Source organism: Pavona decussata, unplaced genomic scaffold (genome assembly GCF_977016875.1).
Source record: "Pavona decussata unplaced genomic scaffold, jaPavDecu1.1 SCAFFOLD_37, whole genome shotgun sequence".
In the NCBI taxonomy this organism is placed as follows: domain Eukaryota; kingdom Metazoa; phylum Cnidaria; class Anthozoa; order Scleractinia; family Agariciidae; genus Pavona; species Pavona decussata.
In genome coordinates, this window is record NW_028145459.1 from 219,282 (window position 1) to 243,391 (window position 24,110).

The following is a 24,110-nucleotide window of genomic DNA, read 5'->3' on the forward strand; positions in this document are numbered from 1 at the left end:
CTTGCGCAGTCAAGCCAAAACTCTGGGATATTTGCGTTAGCAGTAAACATCGTTTTGATGCAGCGGCAAACAGTTTTTACAAAATGCCCAGTTCCTTCCGAACCTGAATAATCACGCACGCTGACTTTTCACCTCACTCCAGAAACTACGGGGAGAATGGTGCAAGTGAGGGATTATGGGATCGTTTGGGTAGATAGATCGTTGAATACTAAAGTGCATTTCTCGGCAGTCAGTTGTATAGTAAATACTCTTTTAGATGAAAAATATTTAAGGACGGTACCTACTAATACCGAAGTATTTTTGTGCGGTTTATAACTATGCCGGAAAAGCAGACCTTAGGAAGGCCCATTCGAATCCAAAACGAAAATTGGGGGTAACGACGCATTTTTCAGAGATAATTAAGCAATAATATCTCTAAAAAGCGCCAAAATATAAAGCAATGTATGGGATTTTTTCCAAAATTGAAGCTTTATTATCTCTGAAAAATGCATGGTTACTCCCAATTTTCTTTTGAGACACCAAAAGCATTTGCTAAGTTCTGCTTTCTCCGTATAGTTTCAAACCGCGCAAAAATATTCCTGTATCAGTAGGCACCACCCATAGGAAATCCGAGTATCTCGCGATGCGCAGAACGTATGCGCAGTAACAATAGTAGGCACCGTCCTTAACAAGAGCTACGCTACTCCGAGAAAATGATGATCACGGAAAATGCATTTGAGCTTCACACACGTTTTCTTTGCCAAGCAAAACTTGTGGGCTCTCTCGGGATACTTGAGGGGCCCAGTGTAAAGTCGCCCATTATTAGACTGAAGCGTACTGCAATTCTACTTGATACATCTGATTTTTAATTGAAGTCAGAAGACCAAGGCTACGACAGAACTTTGTTTTGTTTGTAATCAACCCAAATCGTTTCACGGCTACGGACTAATCTTCTTTCATGAGACACTCGCCACTTTTTGTGACGTTGGTATTCGTAATAAAGATTACTATTATTACAGTCTCTATTTCCGTTTCGCTTGGTAAATCATTCCGGCGGGGAACGCGAAATTTTAGCCGAGCGAGCGACAAACCATGTAAGTGGAGATATGAGAGCGCTACTATTGATTCTCCACTGTGAGAGAGATTTCAATGCCCTTCCTTGATCCTTGTACAACTCGTTAGATTGCAACCTCGGGTTGTTATTCGACGCAAGGGAAGGGAAACCGCTAAGATGATTATTTACCTCTGAATCGCGTAGCACATGATCACAGTTCAATTGACGCGCAGTTTCTAATACAGCAAATAAACAGTAAAACAGTGACAATGAAATAACAGTCACCAGAATCCGCACCAGCAAACTACGGCGAGATAGCTTCATTATGAATAGATTCCGTGCAAATCGACAAAAATCCCAGTGAATGTACTTGTTCCTCGCTTGAATAATCCATTTCTAAGCTGGAATGGGAAAATTCAAAGCCTCTTGAAACTGTCTCATGGTTGACAAATGTCAAAGATGGGCATTGATGGGCAATGTAAACACACGGTGGCATATCAGCATACAGAAGGGAAATAGCCGTTTATTATAGACTTGGAAGAAATAGCGTGGGAAGGACAAAACGGAAATCATTAGCAGAACATCAAAATTTAGACAAAGGCTTTCAATGGTTTGTTTAAATATCACGCCCATTAAAGAGCGATATACGACCCGCCATCACGATAATAGGCTGTCAGAAACAGTTCTTCAAATTACTTCGGCTAATAGCTGACAAAAAGCAGTGATGGTACAGCAAAAAATAACTAAAAAAGAAAGAAAAATAGTCCACTGGAAAACATAGACTCGTGGAGTAGTCATTTGACTAAAATAGTTCTGAAAGTACTTTGTCCCGCATAAATATATCTCTTTGCAATGAAATCAGCATTATCAGTTTGTGATAAAGTGATTGGCTACGCTGAAAGGTGCTCGACTCGACTGAAGTAAAACATTCCATTTCAGGTGAATATTAATCAAGATTTTTTACTTGCAAAAAATTACCTTTAAATTCGCTCTCGACGTTTTACGCGTGAAGAGAGAACATTACAAGATTATTTCTGAAACTGCTTATTGTAACGAGTTAGATCAAGAAGCACCAACTGCAGATGCTACAACATACGTACCCTTTTACGTTTCACTAAAAGCAACTGGCCCACATTTATTAAAACTGTACAAAAGCTTTAATACACATTGTGATTCCTAGTTTCCTACACTCACAAAACTTTCTAAAAGACATCAGTGCAATAAATGAAAACTACAACTGAATAATCTGCTTTGGAAGTTCTTTACACAATCATGGAAACGACGGTCAAAGGTCACGAGGAGTTGGTTGGCAATCCAAAGAGACGGACAGTGCCTGCATCGCGATCATGTTTATCCTGACAAAAAAAAAAAAACTTAAATCACATAATGCGTAAAGATCCGTGGGTCTCATACAGCTGTCATTTATTCAAACAGCAACTGAATAATTATAGTGGACAAGAAGCAATGAGAGTCTAAGGACCACAGATCTACAAACTCCAACTGATTACGACTGACTGGGTAGCACTGTAGTACTGTACCTTATCGTCACAAGCGAAAGCCAAGAGAGGCTTCTGAGGATGCCAGGACACTGTGAATGTTGGAGCATTGCACTGCACTTCACATATTCTCTCACCAGTCTCTACCATCGCCTAAATCACACATTAAAGGGCAACGTTAAGATCCACTCCAACCGAAAATAACAATCAAAGATAACTTGAATGGTGGAAATCTGCCAATTAATATATCAAACACGAGGAAGAGTGTTTCATCAGATATCCAAACACTGAGAAGTAGGTTGAAAAAACGAGGCGCAGCCGAGTTTTTTTAAACGACTTCGAGGTGTTTGGATATCCGATGAAACACACTTTTGAGTGTTTGATATGGCCTCTCAAATTATCAATAATTCTTGGAGAAATTCATGGCTAAAGTTGGCAAAATTTTATGGTAATTAGGATCACATATCCAAACCACGGTCACGGTAGTGATTTTCTTTGTTTTCTCTTGATGAATTGTTAATGAGTTTGAGAACCTGTTGTCATAAATTGTGACCATCTATAACACTCTTTGAATTCTAATTACAGTGTTTACTAATTTCTGTCTTTTAAATCACTGTCCATCACTTTTAGGATTTCTTCATTTCTAGCCATCAAATAGAACCGTTTTTTTTTTCTGTCAGGCATCTGCTTCGTCAGAGACATACATTTTTACACCTGTTCAGCAAAGAGTGTCCATTGAATTCAACAACTAGAAGAAACAAATGTTTTAAATGATCACATACTATATCAATAATAAGATCCTCAGAGCCAGATGCAAGCATCTCACCATCATGACTAAAGCTTAGTGTTCTAACTGGCCAGCTACAGAGAAGAAAAGAATAACACGCAAGTTACTATCACTCTCAATACACGTACACCTTTTTGCACAAGTGAACTTCGAAACAATTCGTGCTGTTTATAATCGAAATTAAGGACGTTGTGTCCTTTTGCTACTGCGCATGCGTCCTGTACAATGGGTTTTTGCATAGTGACTACTAATACAGAGGTATTTTTGGGTGGCTTATGACTGTGCGGGAAAGGCAGAACTTAGCAAGGGCTTTGGAATCAAAAAGAAAAATTGGGAGTAAGCACACATTTTCAGAGATAATTATAAAGTTCCAATTTGGAAAAAAAAAATGCCATACATTGTTTTGTATTTTAAAGCTTTTTAGAATCATGCATTTCTGAAAAGCGTGGTTCCCTAGCTAACTGATCTGCTTTTTTGCATGGTCATAAACTGTGCAAATTTTTAAAATACCTCTGAATTAGGAGGTACCATCTTTAAATACGATTAAAAAGAGGCCAGTCGCACAAACTATCACTAAGAATAACTGTCAGATCTCGTAAAATTTTGTTAACAACAACATAACAAAGCTTTACATGGTTAAACAAAAACTGAAGGAGAAGCACTTGCAATCTCACAGTTAGCAAGCCAACCGCGGTTGGTACAATAAGGAGTAAATGGAAGAGAAAAAGGTATTTTTGCAATTTACCCACTATTCAAATGGTGATGTGTATATTTTTTATCAAGTGAAAACAATTTACTGCTTTACTCACTCCAATCTTGAGAAAGTTCTCACACAGACAAGCTCATCAAGATCCCACAGACTTACTAATGCATCTGCACTTCCAGTAGCAAAGTATCTGATCAAAAGCAAAAAAGAACAGACCAGTCATTTATTAGAAATTATCATAGAGGAAGATAGATACTAGATTTCAAAATTACCTCGCAACCAATTGGCTGAATTGCATAATTTTCATTCAGTACCCTTAACTTCTATGATTTATCCTATAGTTCCAGGAAGCCTATAGTTAATAAGCCCCCGGCTTCTATATAGGCTTCCTGGCCTTTAACACATTTAATCTTGCAAATAGTTTAGTAGGAATATTGTAATAGTAGGAATATTGTGTATCATCTTTAATGTATTTATGTTGTAATTTTTTGGTTAATGGCAAAATAAATGAATTGAATTGAATTGAATAATTTACAATTTACAATCTACATTTCTTCCACTACTGGGATAATCTAAAAACAGATAAGGATGATAAAGATTAAATTAATGCTAAGTAAACATAATACAATGAAAAAGTATATAAGAGGCTAAAAACAAATTTTACATTAAAGCCATAAAAATTATGCATTTACACTGAAACACATTGTGGGAATGAACAACTGCTTAAACTGTTCGGGGTACTTCTTCCAGAGGTTGTAAAAGGGGCATTGTCTGAGACTGTCACCCAGCAGCTAAGTAGTTAAAGAGCATAAATCCGACTGGTGTAGAGAGGATCATAGGTTAAATTCCCATCAGAAACTCAGCTTTTTCTTAATCCCACACTTGCAACATGATAAATGTTACACTACTGTTAGTGATTGCTTGGTTCTGCTTGAAATAATATTGCAGGGCACAAATCATTAGAAATAAATTGCAGGTCTTTGGTTTAGTGTTGATTTGCCACACTGATTTGTAACACTACTGGACCATACCTCATCCAAAGCCAACTAATGGGGTGTCGTTTCCCTTCTCAGGAAATGACATGCCTCTCACTTGATAACCTGACACCCCAAGCTATTTGTTCAATACTCTTTCATACCTTATTCATGACTATCGTGTACTAGATAAATCAATTCACACCTGCCACACACATAATTTATCTGCTCAAATTATCTGGTTTGACTTACCTCCCTTTGGGATCAAACTTTATACATATACAGTTGGCAGGATGAGCATGTAATGTCTGTTGTGGTTTTAATTCTGGGTAACTACAAGAAACAAGAACGATTTAACAAAAATGTGTTCTTTACTAATATACGGTTCCCATGGGTACCAGGTTTGGTGATGAGAAGCAGTGGACCATCCAGCAATATTAACTTTACGTAATATATCTTTCAAAGCTGGACAGTGCCTGACAAGGGGGCAGTCAAGCTTGAATGCAATGGGTTCAGGCACCCATTTTTTGCCAGTGGGGGTTTGAACATTTAGCAATTTGAGAGTCATGAAGGCCTGTTTGTATTCTGTCTACTTCTCCTGAGCAGGGGTTAAATGTTATTTGGTAGTGGTTAAGTTAACCTGTCAGGCTTTTCTTGGAAAGATAAATTGAAATGGGTGTAAATTTCACAATACATTCTTACCTTAATATATTAATACATCCATGACCATTTGTGAGAAAAAATAAATCATTTGTGTTGTTCCAAGAAATTTCATTAACCTACAAAAATAATATCTTTTGTCACATTTTGACTCAACTAGTATATTTTCATAATTTTAAGAAAAGAAATATACAGTGTTAGAAAATCTACTGTAACATACCGTAGATGGCAAAAAAGATAAGAAAATATATTTCACATATGCTGTCAAAAGTAAAGTCACCAGAATAACAACAACAACAACAACAACAACAATTTATTTGAAAAATAACAGAATGAATGGCTTATCCTGCAACTAGTTACAAAACAAATTGAGGTGGGACAAGACGAATACAGGAACACTTGAGAAAAGTAACCAGAACCTACAAATATAGACATGCAAAAACTTCACGTAGTAACAGATTTAAAGTATTTCACACTTACGTTCACAGAATAAAAGTAATGTTCAAAACATGTATACTATATAGCAAGCATCAAGGAACTTTCAAGACAAGTGCATTTTTTTTATTAATACAGAACCAAATTGTGTCATTAAGTCAAATCTAAGCATTCCTTACCTCAAATTTAAACTGTTCATCACATCTTGCTTTGTATGTCCTTGCATCTATAAATGTTATCAGATCTTCCTGATGTAAAAAAAATGTCCACTGTCAAAAATGCTGTAAACAATTTATCTTCAAATGTACAACAAATAGATTTAAGAGAAATACCAACATAAAATTTAACATCAAGTAATTTAGTTTCATGAACCATCTTATATGAGATGAAACCACAAGCCAAAAACAAAACTTAATCTACAAATATGTAAAGGTTGTAGAAAACATGACTTATCCATATAAAACTACACAACTTTACTGATTCTAACGGTCATGTTTGATTGCATTGTTATTCAGATGGAATTATTGTTTTTTGATACCTTTACAATGTCTTCAGACTGCATTTACAATTATAATTATTTCATGTGGTTTTCTACAAGCATACTGTACCATTACTGTACGTGCTGACCTTGTTTCCTACAGCTATTGTGTTACCATCAGGACTCCAACAAATATTAATGTTTTCTCCTTTGGTATTCACTACAGACACACACTTACTGGCTGTAAATAAACAAAAAATACGGCATCTGTAATTTACCAGTTAAAGACAGGTGTGAGGCTGACAAGACAAAAATGCCATTAAGTTACAGAAAAGAAGAATGAAGGCCATCTGAGAGTGTTCTACCTAAATATCTTAATTTAATCAATCAAGCAACCAATCTGTATTATCCAGTATAAAAATTAATACTGTTACAATGTTTTGCCACATTCAAGTACAGCAGTCTGGTATTTACACCAATGCCATGTCTATTTGGGGCTGCACAACATGTTGTTAAGTTTTCACGGCAGCTGTACAGTGTACAGAAATTTCAAAGTAATTCTTGTAGCACAGAAAATAAAAAACAGCCTCTATTTGTTACTATTTGTATACTGGAGTTACCAAAGATTGGAGTGGGAGAAGGGAAGTGGGGGTTGAGTGTATACAGGCTGGGTAACCTTACCTCGGGCATCCCATATTCTGATTGTTTTATCACCTGATGCCGTTACCAGCAAATCAGGATTACTTGGATGCCAGCACAGTTGATCAACGCTCTCTCCGTGACCTTTGTGGTTTGCTTCTTTAGTCTACGATTTAATCAAATCACAACATTATTTTATTCTCTAGCTGGGTGCATAAAAAGCTCTCATAAAACTGTTTTAAACAAGCATGTGGCAGCAATTTTAGTTTGAGTTCATGCAACCATAGGCAAGTAATCCAGGTTCCTGGGGCAGAGCTGAATATGTGTGTACAAGAAACTTTTGCAGATAGCAACATGAAATGCCAAGTGTATAGAATAGACAAGAGTAAAAAGGTCAGATAACACTCTTTTGGCAAAATGCGACATATTTAAGTCCCAGGCTGCATTTTATGCATGTTACGCTGAAGATCTTTGGTGTGGATTTTCAAATCACTCAGCATGCAGGTGCACAATCATGGTCTTTGGCATAAAACTGCATGAGACTGAGGTAGTGCCTGGCGTAAGATTACCTAGGTCTTTGAAAACTTCTACTATTCAAATGAGCTGTTGCTATCCAAAAATATCCAGGATAGGTGTTTGGTGTAACATTTCGCTGGTGTAGCTGCTTTGGCAGCCATCTGATATAGAACTTTGACACCCTCAGTGCATCTTCAGTGTGGGAGGTACACGGAATGCACCCTGGTTTAAGCCTTCTCAGATTACATCTAAGCATGATGGAAAATTTTTCATTTTATACCAACAACAATGTTATCCACCAATAAAGCACCAACCTTTGAACTATGATAAACAAATAAAAAAGTAAATAGTACCTAGCAAAATTATTTAACTTAAAGTAGACACAACAACAAGCTGGGACTCCCTGGGCTATGATAGTATTCCAGAGGTCCCAATCCTTCATGCATATCTGTAACGGACGTGTAAGGCCTGTTTCAAATGTCGCGCTACTGGATGCCAAACTAAGTTCAAGAATTTAATTTGACTTAAACATGGCAGTAGCACGACGTTTGAAACCATTTAGTTCAGCATGACTATTTAGCACAGCAGTAACACTGTAGGCCCTGTCAATCGGCACAGCAGTAGTGCGACTTGGTTTCAAACGGCGTGCTATAAATGCCGTGCCAAACTAAATTCATAAATTATTTTAATGTATTTTGGGTTAATTTTGTCGTTTTCTATACTTTATATATTTTAGAATTTGGCATGACTGAATTAAATTCAACGTTTGAAACCACTGCCATGCTACTGCCGTACCACTGCCGGGTCAAATTGATTTAAGCTTAAGTTCGGCACGGCAGTAGAACAGAACAGAACAGGCCTAACAGTAACACTACAACCTTGACGACCGATCGTGGCTTCAGACAGTCATGCAATGTTGTCCTCAGAGTTTGTGTTTCTACAAAACTAAAACCTGCTTGGTGATGAATGATCGTCTCCGAGAAATTGATGTAAACTAATTAGCTCAAATCTGTTTAAAATGAATTGAGTCTACATATATTATTATAGCATGTCCTACAATAACTAAGGAAATGAGGTCTTTGGTTACTTACCAAACGGTCTTTTTCCAACACAAATATACTGACAGTTCTGTCAAAAGAGCCTGAAGCAAGTCTCCTCCCATCACAACTCCACGCTACAGAATGAACCTGGTGAAAAACGCGACAACTTTCTGTAACCTTTTGACTGCATAGAGCCAGAACAAACAAGCAAAAGCCGCATGTATTTAGCAAATAGTACCGCATAACGAAGGAAATGGCTCTTTTCTGTACTCACCTTAGCTGTGTGAGCGACAAAGTCTTTAGTTCTCGAGTTATTTTCAAAATATCTCTTCATTTCGTTCAGGTAATCACTAGCCGCTATTTTGTATTTTAGTGTCGTTCCCAGATCCTCACTCAGTATAATTTGCATGTGGGAAACTGAAACAAGTAAAGTGCCAGGTCGCCGACTTGTTTTCTTTTGAGCAGGTCCTGCCTTCAATAATTCTTAAAACACCCCCTTGGTTCTTTTGTAAATAGTTCTAAACAGTGAGGTGCGTGCTCGCAGTACTCGGTCCGTGCGCCATGAACAGTCAATAAGTACACAAACTTATTTCATCATTATATTCTTTATTTAAACACGATGTCATTTCATTAAAAAAACAAATGGTCTTCCTATGAGCCGTCTGGATAGAATGTGACGTATGTTAACATATTGTTAAGTGAACTAAAAACCACGACGACGGCAAAAACAAGATCCGGTATTTTATTGTAGAGGTCTGAGTACTGTTAAACGGAAAATCGATTTTAGTTTTTTCACATTCGTATCTTTGTGACCAGTCCATTGTTAAGGCAGATCTTACATTCTCCGTCTTCAGTTGTCTTCATTGGGATGAGAACTACTTTAAACTAAACAAAGAATTTTCTCCAATATTCCTACCAAACTTAGGCTGTTGAGGGCTGTAGCTTGGAGAGTCTGGTAAAATTATTAGTCTATAACAAGTTGCCTTTATTTTATTAAGTATCATGGCCCATCCTTAACTGCAATTTTTAATGCGCATCGTAAATATTACATTTAAGGGTGGGCCATTATACTTAGATGGGAATTAAGCAACGCCTGTCTTAACTCTGAACCACCTCAAAAGTTCTCACCGCTACGGTAGACAATGAGGAGGAAGAATATCTCCAAGTGTGTGTAACACTGAACTACACACTAAAATCTGGAGTCCGGAAGGAAATTCATTGTACACTGAATTCTCATTACTTAGGTCACCTTCCTAGAACACTTAAGCACTTGTTTCATCAAAAGTTAATCAAGTTCATTACTGTCTAATTACTCAGAATTGTAAGGATGAACTTTACAAGATTCATCTTCACTAGAGTCAGCCGTTCTGATGGTGCATGCGCTGTCAATACTCTCGGCAGATGAACTGTCGTATGATTCCGATAAGCTGCGGCACGGCTGGACTATAATAAGTCTTCCCTGTGTTACACCAGGCTTAATCTCCATACTTGGATTGGACTCCGAATAACTGGATTGTGAAGAAGAATCGTCGTATGTGGAACCAACACTCGCAGAATAAGTCGATCGCGACGAGCTCTTTTGGTAGCTTTCTAAACTGCACGAGGTCCCACTCTCAGTATCTACGCTAGTGCTGCTGGCAGACTCGAGAAAACTGTCTGAAGAACCTGAAGAACTAGATACACGAAAGAGAAAATTTGCACTTCTGTGAAGCGTTTTCTCGCTTCTAATTCCCACAGTGCCATTATTGCAAGGCGCGACACGATTCCTGCTTCGGATCCACGGTTTCCGTGTTACCACAGATGATCCTTTCTTCTTTACAACTTTCTTGATTCTAGGGGTCTCTCCATTCTTCGGCTTTTTATCAGCCGATAATCCACTTGCACTTTCATTTGAACTGGTTTCAAACAAACTTTCATTAGAGAATGCTGCAGACAAACTCTCTTTACTTTGGAAGCAAGTTGCGAAGCAATTCCCCATTTTGAACGATCAGTGATTCACCAGTGTACTACTGAAGCATCTACAAATGGCGTTTTGAATCAAATCTCAATTGTTATGTCACCTGAGTGAAATTAGAAAACTGACCGCGCGCACAAGAAATGCGTTTGCACCAGATATGCGTTCTAAATAGCGCGCGCTTGTAATATTTGAATACCTGTTATTACAGCTGAGCCAGTAGTCAAGTTTTGCTTGTACCGGTTTGCAAACTAAGCGAAAGGGTCAATACAACGCAGAATGATTAAGCTGCCTTGTTTGTATGTCAAACCACGTTAGGTCTGATAGCAGCTATCCCTGAGCGATCCCAGCTTGCAACTCGCTGCACTTGGAAATTTCTGAAGGTTTAGAAACATAAAACAACAAAAACATAATATAACAAAATACAACATAACACAACGTAACGTGTAGCGCAACGTAACACAACACAATATATCATACCATACCATACCATACCATACCATACCATACCATACCATACCATACCATACCATACCATACCATACCATAACATACCATAACATAACATAACATAACATAACATAACATAACATAACATAACATAACATAACATAACATAACATAACATAACATAACATAAATGATAGCACAGCACAACACAACACAATGTTCACAACATAATCAGAGCCGCGTAAGATAACATGACCAAAGAGCACGGGACAGCAAAATGAAAGTCCGGATTCCAGTGGGGAGCACACCATTAGGATAAACTATAAAAATACTTGTGTTTTTTTGTTCTTTCATACAAATGTGCAACAACAGGAAAACAATTTTTATGCAAACCAATTTTATTGTCAGTGATTTAAATAATTTAAGAGAGACGTAAAATTGACATGTCATTAATATTCAAAAAGAAAACATCAAGCTGGAGTTGATAGTAAAACTATGCATTGCTGTCAAGCATATGAACGTGTTTAACATGAAAACACAGAATGACGGACAAATTTAGACTGGGGTTTAGAGTACAATGGTGCTTGATGATCTTTCGTTGCCCTACCTTACAATTACTTATTTAGATTTTTCGAATAATGGAAACAATCAGTTTCAAATATCAAATATAAAAAAAATAGATAAATCAAAAAATACCACCAGAAAAATCACAAAAATTAATCAAATGTGGAATAAGCAGTTGAGAAAGACTTGGAGATGATGAGCCTTTATATCTCTCTTATAGCTTCATCTCTAAAATTGCATCCACTAAAATAATAATTCAATAACGCGTTATAGTGATATTTTCTCTTGATGGCATAGACCTTCAGGCCAAGTCGCTAAACAATCGTGAAATCCATGTTAAGAAAGGATTTCTTTCCGCCTAATGTCGTACAATTGTCTTCTCCATCTGACAGTCCAAACGTTTGTCTTGACTCCTCGAATGGAGCGGAGCAATGGAGATGGTGAGCTATGTCGCTTTCTGAAAGGCCGTCTTCATTTTCTAATAACGTGTCTCTCCTTATACGTTTACGACGGCGACGCTTGCAGTATAAAACTAAGAGACTCCCAATAACAAGTGATATTAATGCAGCTGCTACGATAGTCACCAAACTGATTCCACCCTGACCTGAGTTTAAAAAAATATATAATAAATAACAGAAAATTTAGAGGAGCTCACTGTGTTTTGCATAAACATATCACTAAATCTCAAAACTCATGACATACCAGGGGAGCGAAATTTAGATGCCTAATCCTGAACGGCTTTCTTGTCCGTTATACCAACAAGGCAGCTGAGAAGGCGTGCCTGTTACTAGAGACGTTGATAGGCGGGATTGTGGGTGCCGTAAGTAAGTATTGAATGCATGAATGAATGAATGAATGAATGAATGAATGAATGAATGAATGAATGAATGAATGAATGAATGAATGAATGAATGAATGAATGAATGAATGAATGAATGAATGAATGAATGAATGAATGACGGTTTACAATTCTATGGGGTGAGACGTCCCACAAAGTAATCATGAACAAGGGTTGTGAGACGGGACCTACGATTTATCGTCCTTATCCGAGAAGACTAGACAGTCTAACCATTTGCAGATGTCATTACAAAGGCAGCACTTTTCTTCTCAATTAATTTAAAGACCCTGGGTGTTGGTCCGGCCGGGGTTTGAACCCGCGACCTCCCGTACGGGAGCCCGGTGCTCTACCAACTGAGTCAACCGGTCGGCGGTAATGCAAGTCGACTGAGGCGCGGTGAACATCAAAGTCACTGAGACGAAATATGGTGGGTAAGCTCGGGCAAGGAATGTACTGGCAAGGCTCGGATAAAACACACCGACCGGATACACCCACTGGGCGGCCTCGGGATATGGCGCCATACCGAGAGGGTGCTTCGTGCCTATACTGCAAAGTGAACATTGCTACTGGTATAATGTCCTGGGACCATGTTAACCTGGTCCAGAATAACAAATGCCCCCTCCCTGTCGGGGATTCAGCACTGGGCTGAAGGGTGCCACAGACAACAATTTCCCGCCCTTATTTGTCTATGTCCTTCAGTTGTACAATTGTAAAATAGTAGGGAGACAACAGATACATCATAAAATGTGGACACGAGTTACAAGTCTTGTAAATATGGAGGCCAAAAGATGACAATAAATAACATAGAAAGGCGAGAACTATATAAAATATAGGGAGGGTGGGAGGAATTCCCCTTGCTGCGAGGACACTTGCAATATTCTGAGAAGGCAACCTCGTTCCCAGGGTCTCTCATCTTCCCGCCCCCTGGACAAAGGCAAGTCATGCTTGATTGACATATGCTAAATGTGGTAAGTGAATGTGGAGATAAAACCACCACAAGAATCAACGAGGGCTCGTATTATTGTTGCTTGCCAATATTAACCAAATATCAATAATTGGCTATTAAGTCCGATATGTGTATCATCTGATATCCGTCACTCCGGTTTTTATACCACGTTACATGTTTATCCAGTGAGACCGCGTGGAAATTTATCCGTGCATGTAATAGTTCCTCTGCATGGTTTTTCTACACCTGTAGATTCTCACCTGCTTCAGTTATAGTCAAAGGTCCCGCAGAAGAGAAAATCAAGTGGTCTTTGTTAATGTTGATGTCAGTGCTGGATCCTCTACAACCGATAGCACACAATGATCTTGAATCGTTTTTTACGCAGAGCACAAATGCACAATGGACATACAGGGTTTTGGCCTTCTTGAAGTTAAAGCTAGCGATTTTAAAGCTGAATTCCTGCGACCGGGAACCATATTTGAAAATGTAGTTACACAAGCGTGGTTTGATCTCGCACCTGGAAAAAGAAGCAGTAATAAACATCTCTATGTACTACGTTATATCTTCAATAGCAGAGAAAAACGGAAAAAAATAGGGAGATTCGCTGTTCAAGTATTTACGTGTTTCGCAATAAGATAAACTAAAACATGAGAATTGTTATCATAAGAACGTGCAAGAGTGTTTCGTCCGATCTCCAAACACCAGAAAGAGGGTTGAACTGAAAACGAGGTGCAGTCCAGTCTTTCTTTTAACCAATTTTGAGGTGTTTTGAAATCGGATAAAGCACTCATCCGAGTATTTGATACAGCTTCTCAAAATAATTCTACTCAAAATAATTCAATAATTCTTGGAGAAATTTAAAGCCAAAGTTCATCAAATTTTATGATAATTAAGATCGCATTTCCAAACTTATCTCCCTCACAGTTGTGATTTCCTTTGTTTCCGCTTCGTGAATTATTAATTATATGCTTTGAAAAAACCATTAATATTGCATTAACTCACATACACTTATTACTAAAATGACTAAAAATTCCAGGAAAGAGAATGTAACGTTACAATAATTCCTCACCCATTCTTGATAAGAGATAAAGTCTCCATTTTTCCTGTGTTTGAGTATGAAGAGGCTTGACACTCGTGTACTGCAAGGAAACTTTTTCTTTGCTTCTCTGTAGACAACTGCGCATGAAACATTACTTTATCTCCAACCTTCACTATCCTCGTGCTTTGAGCCGTAAGTGTTATGGGTCCTTGGGTGCTCGCCATCTCTAGGGGGATATACATAAAGACCAAGCTTTACGTTGAATGAACTTTTAAGGAAAACAGCCAGTGACTGAAACAAAGCGAGGCTTACTGTTAAAAGACATAACGCCATAGTATTACAGACTTCTGTTAGTGACAGCTAGGCTTTTCAAATCCTTATGCTTACTTACTCGGAGCTTATTTTGCCAAGTGCTTATAACTGGCCCATAATGTGTCCCTAGTTTAAAAAGTGATCGCACGGGCACAAATAAAAACTATCCCAAACGGGATAATAAAAAAACGCTTTTAAAACAAATAACACATATGATAATACCATCAGACCGGTGAAATGCAAGGGTGGACCAGTGGCCATGGACGATTGGTTTGTTCTTTGTAACTGTTTGGCTGATATCATGACACGTTATTTTGACTGGCTAGAAGCAAAACGCCTAAAATTGCATCTTGACTAGTACATTAGGATCTGAGCTATAATACGGTTATATATAAGGAAGCAGCTTACTGTTGACTGGAGTTCCCTCCTTTTGCACTGAAGCTTGTATCATTGACATAATTGGTTTTCCATCCGATGGAGCATGAACTGCCAATTTAGTAGACAGTTGAACGTCTGATTTCACTGTTATTCGAATCAGTTCCTGCTTCATTGACGGTTGTAGTTTTGGTGCCACTGAAGTCTGCATTTCCGGTTTTACTGACGTTTGCACTTCCGTTGTTACTGACGTTTGTACTTTCTCCTCCACTGAAGGTAAAGCTGTTGTTTTTCCCGGCTGTTTCTCTTTTGATTCAGTCGTATATGTTCTAATTACAGGCTTCGGATTATCCTGTTGAGGAGCTGAGTTGCTAGTATTTGCTGTTGCATTATCGGGTATTTTACACTCAGCTATAAAGAATACAGAAAAATTCTTTGAATCGTTGTGTTCCTTGAGATGTCCACATACCAGATTGGTGTAAATTGTTGAACCATTGTAAGTTCGTTTGATTGTGCCACATTCCGCTAATTTAAACCTAAAAGTGATATGAGTGTCGTTAAAGTGATTTCCTTTGCACGTCTTGTTGTTTAGATGAAAGCTGGCATGATTGAAGTTTTGAAAAATTGTTTTACGTAAAAAGATGGCGAAATTATTTGTAGAACACCGTGTAGATAAGGCGCCAGAAAAGTTGTCGTAACCTAATGGAAAAGAAAAAACGTACCTTTAAATTAGGTAAGAAAATGAATAAAACAAACTGATAAACTTGCATATTAAATTGAATTCAGCAAATGACTACTGCAAAGTTTATTTGAGTTTTTGTTGATATAGCAGCGCGCCCCAAACATAAACATGCTGACAACACGAACGGACCGGGAGGAACGAAGGTCCTCCACCATCGTGCGGCCGGCAAGCATTATTAACTTACTTTCTGTTGCACTTCCAAGATTCCAGATGTAAATATCAACACAAATCAAAACCAGTAAAAACGTTGATAACGAATAAACCATACTCTCCGAACATCATGGTTTATATGCAGTTTTCTAACGGTAACTGAATTTGCATTTCTAATGCGCGCAGTTAAAAGATCAGACTACACTTTTTGTCAAGTTCATTGATCTACACAAAACAATTCGCTCCACCGAGGCCCGGTTGTGCCAATGAGAAGCTTGCTTGCTGCGAATTAATATTCTGCTTTTGACGGCGTTTTATTGTCATTTAACTATTTCAGAAGCTTAAGTTATGAATAAATAAAAGATCGGTATTTCTTTGGCTATATTATTTTTATTTTGTCTCATTGCATTTAAAGAGAATAACAGCATCTTGTAATAGGTTTTTTTTTTTTCCACAAACACCGAGCATTTCACAATAACTCTTTATTACACTCAAAAAATGTAACGTGGGTTTCCATGAATTTATACTCATCGGATGTCTCGCAAAATTACCAGAGGACAGTTGTAGCATTTATGTGACAACTTGTTTTGCAGTTTTTTAGAATTTATGCAATCTAATGATTTAATTAACGATCACATACTGAAACTGTAGATTTTGTTGCGACTGTTATTCAACCATCTCTGTCATTCCCCTAAAACTCAGTAAAGCAGAACTTCACTTTGCTTTGGTCCTTGGTAGATGACCTCGACTCTTAGATTTAAGACCCGGCCGAACAATTCCATTCAATAAACTTTTATTTAACTTCTTTTGAATATTTACAATTGGATGCAACATCGTCCAACATTGTTAAATCCAACATGTTGCACTCGTTTGGCCACCATGTTGCACCTTGTTAGTTGATGATGTTCGATGTTGTTGAACGAAGTTTGATATCCATCGAACATCATCTACAACATCGTCCAAAATTTCTTTTGTTCTCAGGTGTGAACCACAATGTTGCATTCGTTTGGCCATCGTACGTGTTCAACATTGTTGAACGTGCGCATGCCCCTTAAGCTGACTTGCGGGAGTCTGTATCCATTGTTAATATTTTCTTCGCACGTTGCCGCGTGAGTGTTTAAGATATGGCGAACGAACAAGCGATCTCCTTTCGAATAGAAAGAGAAAGGTTAAAGGACTAAAGGGGAAAACTACAATACCAGGAAAAGCGAGAAGAAGCGCCATTTTTTAACGAGTATGGTTCAGGTTTGTTTTCTAAAGATTTTGGTAGATTTTGGTCCTAGTTCATTGAGTCCAAGTGCTGCATCGTGTTCATTGAATATGTTGCATTCGTTTGGTAGGGTACTGGGCTGCTGAACAGGAGATCGCGGGCTCGAACCTCGGCCGGACCAACACTGAGGAGAATTTAATCTACAAATAGACCTTCAGTTGGCTCAACGTAGAACTGGCGGCTACGTGACGTAAAAGGACAACTGAGAACGTAACAAACCTACGGTGTGACCACCCTCAGCACCGTGTTTCTCTGAAAGGCCTCTGAGAAAATGAAACCACAACTGTTTATAACAGCCAGACAGTCAACGGGAGTGCTGGGATAATCAGGACAAATAATAAAGGAAGGAATTCACATTTTTAAAAAGTGTTAAACGTTATGAGCTCGCTAACTTCTGACTTTAAATGGTAATATTTTGCTGAAAAATTAAAATACCCACTCTAGATTAACAACCTGCTAAGCGAAATACGTTGACAATTGCATATGTAAAATACTTATGCCTTCGAGGCACGTAGTACACCTATCTCGTTGGTTCCATGTGACTTTTGAATAAGTATCAATCCCCTACCCGGTATACCCGGAGCATTCATTGCGCGACTACTGACCACAAGACGACACTTGCATATGACCACAAGCAAGTGCTGTGAAAAACACACAAAACAGAAGTACAACGGTTAATTGCTGTTCTAGACCCTGCCTGACGAGAATGCAACTAAAAAATTGAGACAATATTGGTAAGTTATAGAATAAGGTAATAGGTGTCATATAGGTCACATGCAGTGTCCCAGCTTATAGACTTTTAAAGAAAAGTGTTAACTATTATTACTGATGCGGCTGCTGTGACAGACGTAAGAATAGAGCAGTTTTGAGAGCACAATTAACAAGGCGCTAATTTGGCAAATCTTTGAGAACAAATGAGAGGCGAAATTTTAACAATTTGCTGGCGTACTTGAGATTGAAGAATTCATCTTCTTTGCATATAAAAAATAATCCTATTTTATTGCAATACAAGACTTTGCAAAACCGTCTTTACTTCGAAAAATGTAGTTTGAATATCATATATTTAAACTGTTCTTTAATTATTCGAGGATGTGTCTATTTGTCTAAAAATTCTAAGCAACCGCGCAACTGTTTGCTTTTTCAAAACAAACCGAAAGAAAGGATCCGCTAATGGCCCGATAAATACGTGCTCACGGGCCACCTTAAGCGGACTGTCATTAAAAAAAAAACATCAATAATTTAGCAAAAGGTAAAGGCCACCGCTTAAGACCGCTTTAGAAGCACCAGAAAAAAGGCCACCGCTAAAAGCAAACTGTAATTTAACAAACAATAATTTAGCAAATTGTACGGTGCCAATAATAGTCCTCTTTTAACCATTCAGGCACGCAGCTTTGGGAAAATATTGAAAACAATACGAGTGTCATCATTTTGGTTTGAAACACAATTTCCTTTTGGTCACTGCACTAAACGATAGAAATGAGGCCCGAACAAATGCGTACATGGCATGGCCACTTTCAGTTGCCTTGATTGTAGCTGTAAAATCATTTATTTTTGTGTGAAAATTTATTCAACAAATCAACTAAGAACACTAAAACGAATTAAAAAATAAAGCGAAAAAATAAACAGTTTACTGATCCTAAGGCAATAGAGCAGAGCAATAGAGCACATGGCGGGGAGAAGCGTTAGGAGACAATATCTAAAGGGGATTATATTCCTATCTAATTTTCCCGAAAAGCATTTTATCGAAGGTGCTTTGGTCACCCTGGTTTTTTATACATTATACAGTTTCAAGTTTCAATGGAAAACAGCCAAAAATGTCAACCAATTGAAATCAACGTGGGGTCTTGCTCGAGAACTGAACGACAAACAACTTCAGCGTCAGATCATCTGTAGGTTCAATATTCTGTCCTGCAGAAAAGAGTCATCGAAGAAGGTAAGGAACTTAAATGGTAAAGCTTGGAGGCTGTGTGAACTTTTGTGATGACAAGGGGCGTAATTTTCCTAATTGGTAATTGCACAAAAGAAATGTATGCTTCATATGATTTTATCCAGACTTCATTGCATGAACCTCGGCCTCGCTATCTTGGATCATAATTTTAATTTTTCGTTATCCATGTTACTTCTGTTTCAAGCGAAAGATAATAGGGAGCTTAAGCAACGACGACGGCGACGACAAAGACAACACCACAAAGCAATAGGTTTAATGAACAAAAACAATCGCTCTTCACGTGCGTTTTACATTTAGGTAAATTTCTTTGCTGTCCTCTGCAAAACAACAACGTAAAACGACCAAATTCTAGGTTTTTTGGAGAACGTAAATGGAACGTGAGCACACGACGGTGAATTTTTCATTTTCTTTCTTAACTTGAACGCCACTGGATAGTTCGCCGTTTCTGTAGAAGTCGAGCGAGTTGAAATAATCGCGAAGTAGCACAAATAAAACAAAGTTATATTTTCAGGTGACGTTTTCGTTGCCCTAACATTAGGGAGCTAAAGCATCGACGACGGCAACGGCAACGAAAACATCAACTGAAAATATAACTTTATTTTATTTGTGCTACTTCGCGATTATTTCAACGAGCAACCTAATTGGTAGGAGTGGCGTTCAAGTCAAGAAAGATAATGAAACATTCACCGTCGTGTGTTCACGTTCTCCAAAAAACCTAGAATTTGGTCATTTCACGGTTGTTGTTTTGCAGAGGACAGCAAAGAAATGTACCAAAATGTAAAACGCAAGTGAAGAGCGATTGTTTTTGCTCAGCTAAACCTACTGTTTTGTAGCCTTGTTTTTGTCGTCGCCGTCGTCGTTGCTTATTAGGGAGCTTACGAATCAAGAGATCGGAGAACGAACAAGGGAACACTACAAAGAACATATTCTTTATTTAAAGCCAAACTGTACTACAGCTACTGGCTTACCACTAGCGGCTTACTGAGTTTGAATATATTGTAAGGCTTGTTTTAATGCAAATTGAGGAAGCCGGCACGGTCATCTGGTGATAAAACAGCTGGATATGTGTTGGAGCCTTAGTTAGGTAGTTATCAAAACAAGCCCTGTACAACATTGCAAATGACTTTTTGCGAACAATTATAGGCATGGAAAGCTGATCAGTAAAAACAATGACATATGAGACATAATCCAACTCAAGATTTTTCTGCAACAAACCATATACATAATATGAAACCGGACGGACCTACAGGTATATACAAGGAGAGAAATATATAGAGAGGAAGAAATACCGGCAAGCATTCAAGAAAACTGAATACGTTGTTTGATCTCGTTGAATACAAAAAAAATTATAGACATAAAAAAAATTAATAAGGAAATGTGTGTGGATATCTTTTGAGAATTTTAAAACATTTGAAAATTTGCAGTCATTCTTGATCAAATTAAAGCCAAACATGAACGAATCAAGGATTGAATCATTTTGCCGCCAAGTAACTCTCCAAAAATTGTTTCCTTTTATTTTTGCCTCCTGGCAGCAATATGAATATGTTTTGACGTGCTCAGAATATAATGAAAGGCGGTCTTTCTTTACTAAAAAAAAAAATTATTTTCTAATATAAATAATAATTTTTATCTAACTAGTGCTTCGTAAAATTCATTTCTGTTTTTCTTTTTTTACAAGGTTGAACAGCAAGTGAAGCATGGAAACTCTAACGAATCCATCCAGGAAAATAAACAACCAAAGTAAGCGGTAAAGATAAAAAAAATGTTCATCAGAAAGGTCTAATCTCACTGAGGCAATCATAGTATTGCTCGATAATTTTCCCTCCTATCCAATTTGGTTATTATCGGCCGTGGATTATTCATAAACTTCTCAAACTCATTAATAATTCATGCAGTCAAAAGCCAATAAATGACCTCCATTTCGGTCAGGTGGATGAATCTTGATACCCCAATGAAACACCAGATGAAACACCACCAGGTTTTCATCTGAGATGAAACATGTTTTTCATCTGAGATCAAACATTTGCATTTTAATGAGATTAATTTCTTATTGTTTCATTTGAGAAGACATGTCAAAAACTCGGGCTTCGTGCTTTATCACGGGTTACAAATACCTCGAAACAGATGAAAGCACGAGGCCGCAGGCCGAGTGCTTTCATCTGTTTCGAGGTATTTGGAACCCGTGATAAAGCACTCGCCCTCGTTTTTGACATATTACATGAAATGTTGGCGGTATCTGTCATTATGCAACAAGAAAGACTATTTAAAATATTCTGGCACCACTTGCACAATGCATGATGGTCCAATATGAAAAGAATTAGATCGATTCAAAATATTCCTGTGACTACCAAATTGGACAAAGGCCGCACATTTGGCAGCCCTTGGAATTAATTCCCCATCCAGTTATTTCCAAACTGGACGACACGTATAGCTTCCCGATATAGACATTTTCAAACACATGTACAGAAAGGGGAAGGGGAGAAGAACGAGTTGATACACAAATAAAAAGTGCGAGTTGCCTGGTATAAGTAAAAGATCTACATTTCAAAGATTACAAATGATCAAGTAATCAATATTAATTATATTTTAAGATAAAAGGATCAATAAATTGTGGATTGATAGAGATCACTTTGTTTTGACACACTGGTTCAAACTGGATGTCATCAGTAGAGACCAGCACATCTAAGCTTTAAAGAAAAACAAAAAAGACTTAAATTAATTACCACAGAAAAATTTTGCTGTTATTTTATACGTAACAGTGAAACGAAACAATGACTGGGTGCAAGCAGCACATAGTCTGCTTGGTTTATTTATTGAACCTAAATTTGGACCAAGTTTATCTTGTAGCTTGCAGCAAAAAACCGAAAAAAAAAGGATGTCTCGTTCATCAGACGTAATCGCCTACACTTTCTACGCTTTGCCTTTAGTACGTAGATGCCATACAATGTGACGGTCTACATAAACAATGATGCCTAAACCTTATATGTACCCTTCTTCCAAAAACTCGGCTACGTAAAAAAAAAAGACAAAAAAAATAATGTGCTGGAATATTTGAAAGAACACGATTCCAGTTCACTAAGTTCACTTATTTTTATTTGTGTTTCTTTTAGCTTCAAACACCGCAAGTTCTCCAACTTTGATGTCAGGTGCCGACAGTGCGATGTTCCTTTCCCTGGCCATAGTTTATTTCATCGTCATCTTCATTTCCTTATTTGGTAACTCTGTTCTCATCCACATCATTCGAACGAGGCACTTCTTGAAAACAGGAACAAACTATCTCATCCTAAATCAGGCATGCGCAGACTTGGTAATAACTCTGACCATCATGCTTAACACGCTTGGCGATAGTCTTTTCCGTAGAAAGTGGTTTAATGGTGACTTGGGACTAGCAACATGCAGAATGTTTGTCATCCTGAACTTTCCTGCGCCATTTTGTTCCATCTGGAGCCTTGCTGTTATAGCTATTGATCGCTATTTTGCAGTAACTCAACCTTTGAAAATGTCAGCAATATCACGCCATATAAAACCAATCATTTTTGTCCTTTGGTTGTGGTCGTTTATTTCATCATTAGGGATGGTGTCCATGGCTCAATTAAAGCCCGAAAGTAGCGATGGCTACGTTTGTATAATTGATTTCTCAAATGTGAAGCTAACTGTAGTAAACATAATAAGCCTTTCTGTCATATTTCTTAATTTTTTCGTGCCACTTATGCTCATGACAGTACTCTATTCCATCGTGTCCTGGCGTTTGTGGTCACGTGAGGTGCCTGGAGACGAACTCAATCGGGACAATCGGCGGCACAGAGAAGCAATGAAGACCGCGAAGAAAGTTACTCGGATGATGATTGCTGTTGTTGTTTTCTTTCTGTTGTGTTGGTTTCCTTTTCATGTTTTAGTTATTTTTGATAGTATACATAGAATTGAGTTACCATACTCGGCGCTAAAGTTTATTGTTTTGTTAGCAAACGCTTATAGTGCAATTAATCCATTGATATATTTGTCTATTAACAGTAAATTTCGGAAAGAGTTTGTAATTATCATGGGGAAATGCTTCAGGAGATTCCGGTGTTGTTAACTTTGCGCTCGCTATAAAGATCTTTCAGTAATCGTATGGATTACAAACATACAGGGAATGTGGAGATCTCCACATTGCTGGTGGGATACAATTTATAGTGTACACTGTCTACTGAGTTTCATTGTCTGCCTTGACAGTATGAATCGTAGGCTGTTTAAGCAAACCTTATGAATTACATGCATAAGAACAATTCTCGAATGTAAGTGCTATCTTATAATAAAGCTCAGAAGTATTAAACTGAATGGTTCCGCCACCTTCTTTTATAACTTTCACTGCGAATATTTTAAGGGCGTTATATTTCCACTCTCATTGGAATGTACTCTTGAACTAAAAACGTCCTGCCAACGTTTGTCGGTTTTCTTTAGATTTGCTAATCGTGCTACATTAACATTGTTAAAAGTACGTAAATTATGATCATCCGGGTGAGTGTAGTCCTGAGAAGGACTGTTTGTGGTGACTTTGACTGACGTTTCGACAACCTGAGCGGAAGTCATCTTCAGAGTCAAGTGAATTGTGGAACGTCAGTAGGTGGTATATATACGTCTCTGGTTGTTGACAACCAGTTAGGTTAGGTTAACAACCAGAGACGTATATATACCACCTACTGACGTTCCACAATTCACTTGACTCTGAAGATGACTTCCGCTCAGGTTGTCGAAACGTCAGTCAAAGTCACCACAAAC

The 24,110-nt window shown here is 37.9% G+C and overlaps 3 protein-coding genes across 4 annotated transcripts; 1 reads left to right on the top strand and 2 right to left on the bottom strand.

Annotated features, from left to right (window-relative positions):
* Window positions 1-1,538: 1,538 nt before the first annotated feature.
* On the bottom strand, window positions 1,539-9,188 carry LOC146483861 (THO complex subunit 3-like). The gene is made up of 11 exons (XM_085105138.1): window positions 9,039-9,188; window positions 8,816-8,911; window positions 7,251-7,374; window positions 6,719-6,810; window positions 6,271-6,339; window positions 5,699-5,775; window positions 5,249-5,329; window positions 4,126-4,212; window positions 3,312-3,390; window positions 2,572-2,682; window positions 1,539-2,388 (listed from the first exon to the last, which is right to left on the bottom strand). Exons 1-11 carry the CDS (start codon window positions 9,171-9,173, stop codon window positions 2,326-2,328), a joined length of 1,014 nt encoding a protein of 337 aa, XP_084961264.1. The 5' UTR covers window positions 9,174-9,188; the 3' UTR covers window positions 1,539-2,325.
* Window positions 9,189-11,686: 2,498 nt separating this feature from the next.
* LOC146483862 (uncharacterized) lies at window positions 11,687-16,250 on the bottom strand. Its single transcript, XM_085105502.1, has 5 exons — window positions 16,169-16,250; window positions 15,276-15,653; window positions 14,586-14,781; window positions 13,777-14,033; window positions 11,687-12,336 (listed from the first exon to the last, which is right to left on the bottom strand). The coding sequence occupies exons 1-5, from the start codon at window positions 16,248-16,250 to the stop codon at window positions 12,047-12,049; spliced, it is 1,203 nt and encodes a 400-aa protein (XP_084961628.1). The 3' UTR covers window positions 11,687-12,046.
* Window positions 16,251-18,748: 2,498 nt separating this feature from the next.
* LOC146483863 (substance-P receptor-like) lies at window positions 18,749-23,669 on the top strand. 2 transcript variants are annotated; one of them, XM_085105140.1, is made up of 3 exons: window positions 18,749-19,337; window positions 21,031-21,092; window positions 22,463-23,669. In XM_085105140.1, the coding sequence occupies exons 1-3, from the start codon at window positions 19,071-19,073 to the stop codon at window positions 22,569-22,571; spliced, it is 438 nt and encodes a 145-aa protein (XP_084961266.1). In that variant the 5' UTR covers window positions 18,749-19,070; the 3' UTR covers window positions 22,572-23,669. The 2 variants fall into 2 exon arrangements, with proteins under 2 accessions (XP_084961266.1, XP_084961265.1); XM_085105139.1 differs by lacking the exon at window positions 18,749-19,337 and adding an exon at window positions 20,304-20,431.
* Window positions 23,670-24,110: the final 441 nt, after the last annotated feature.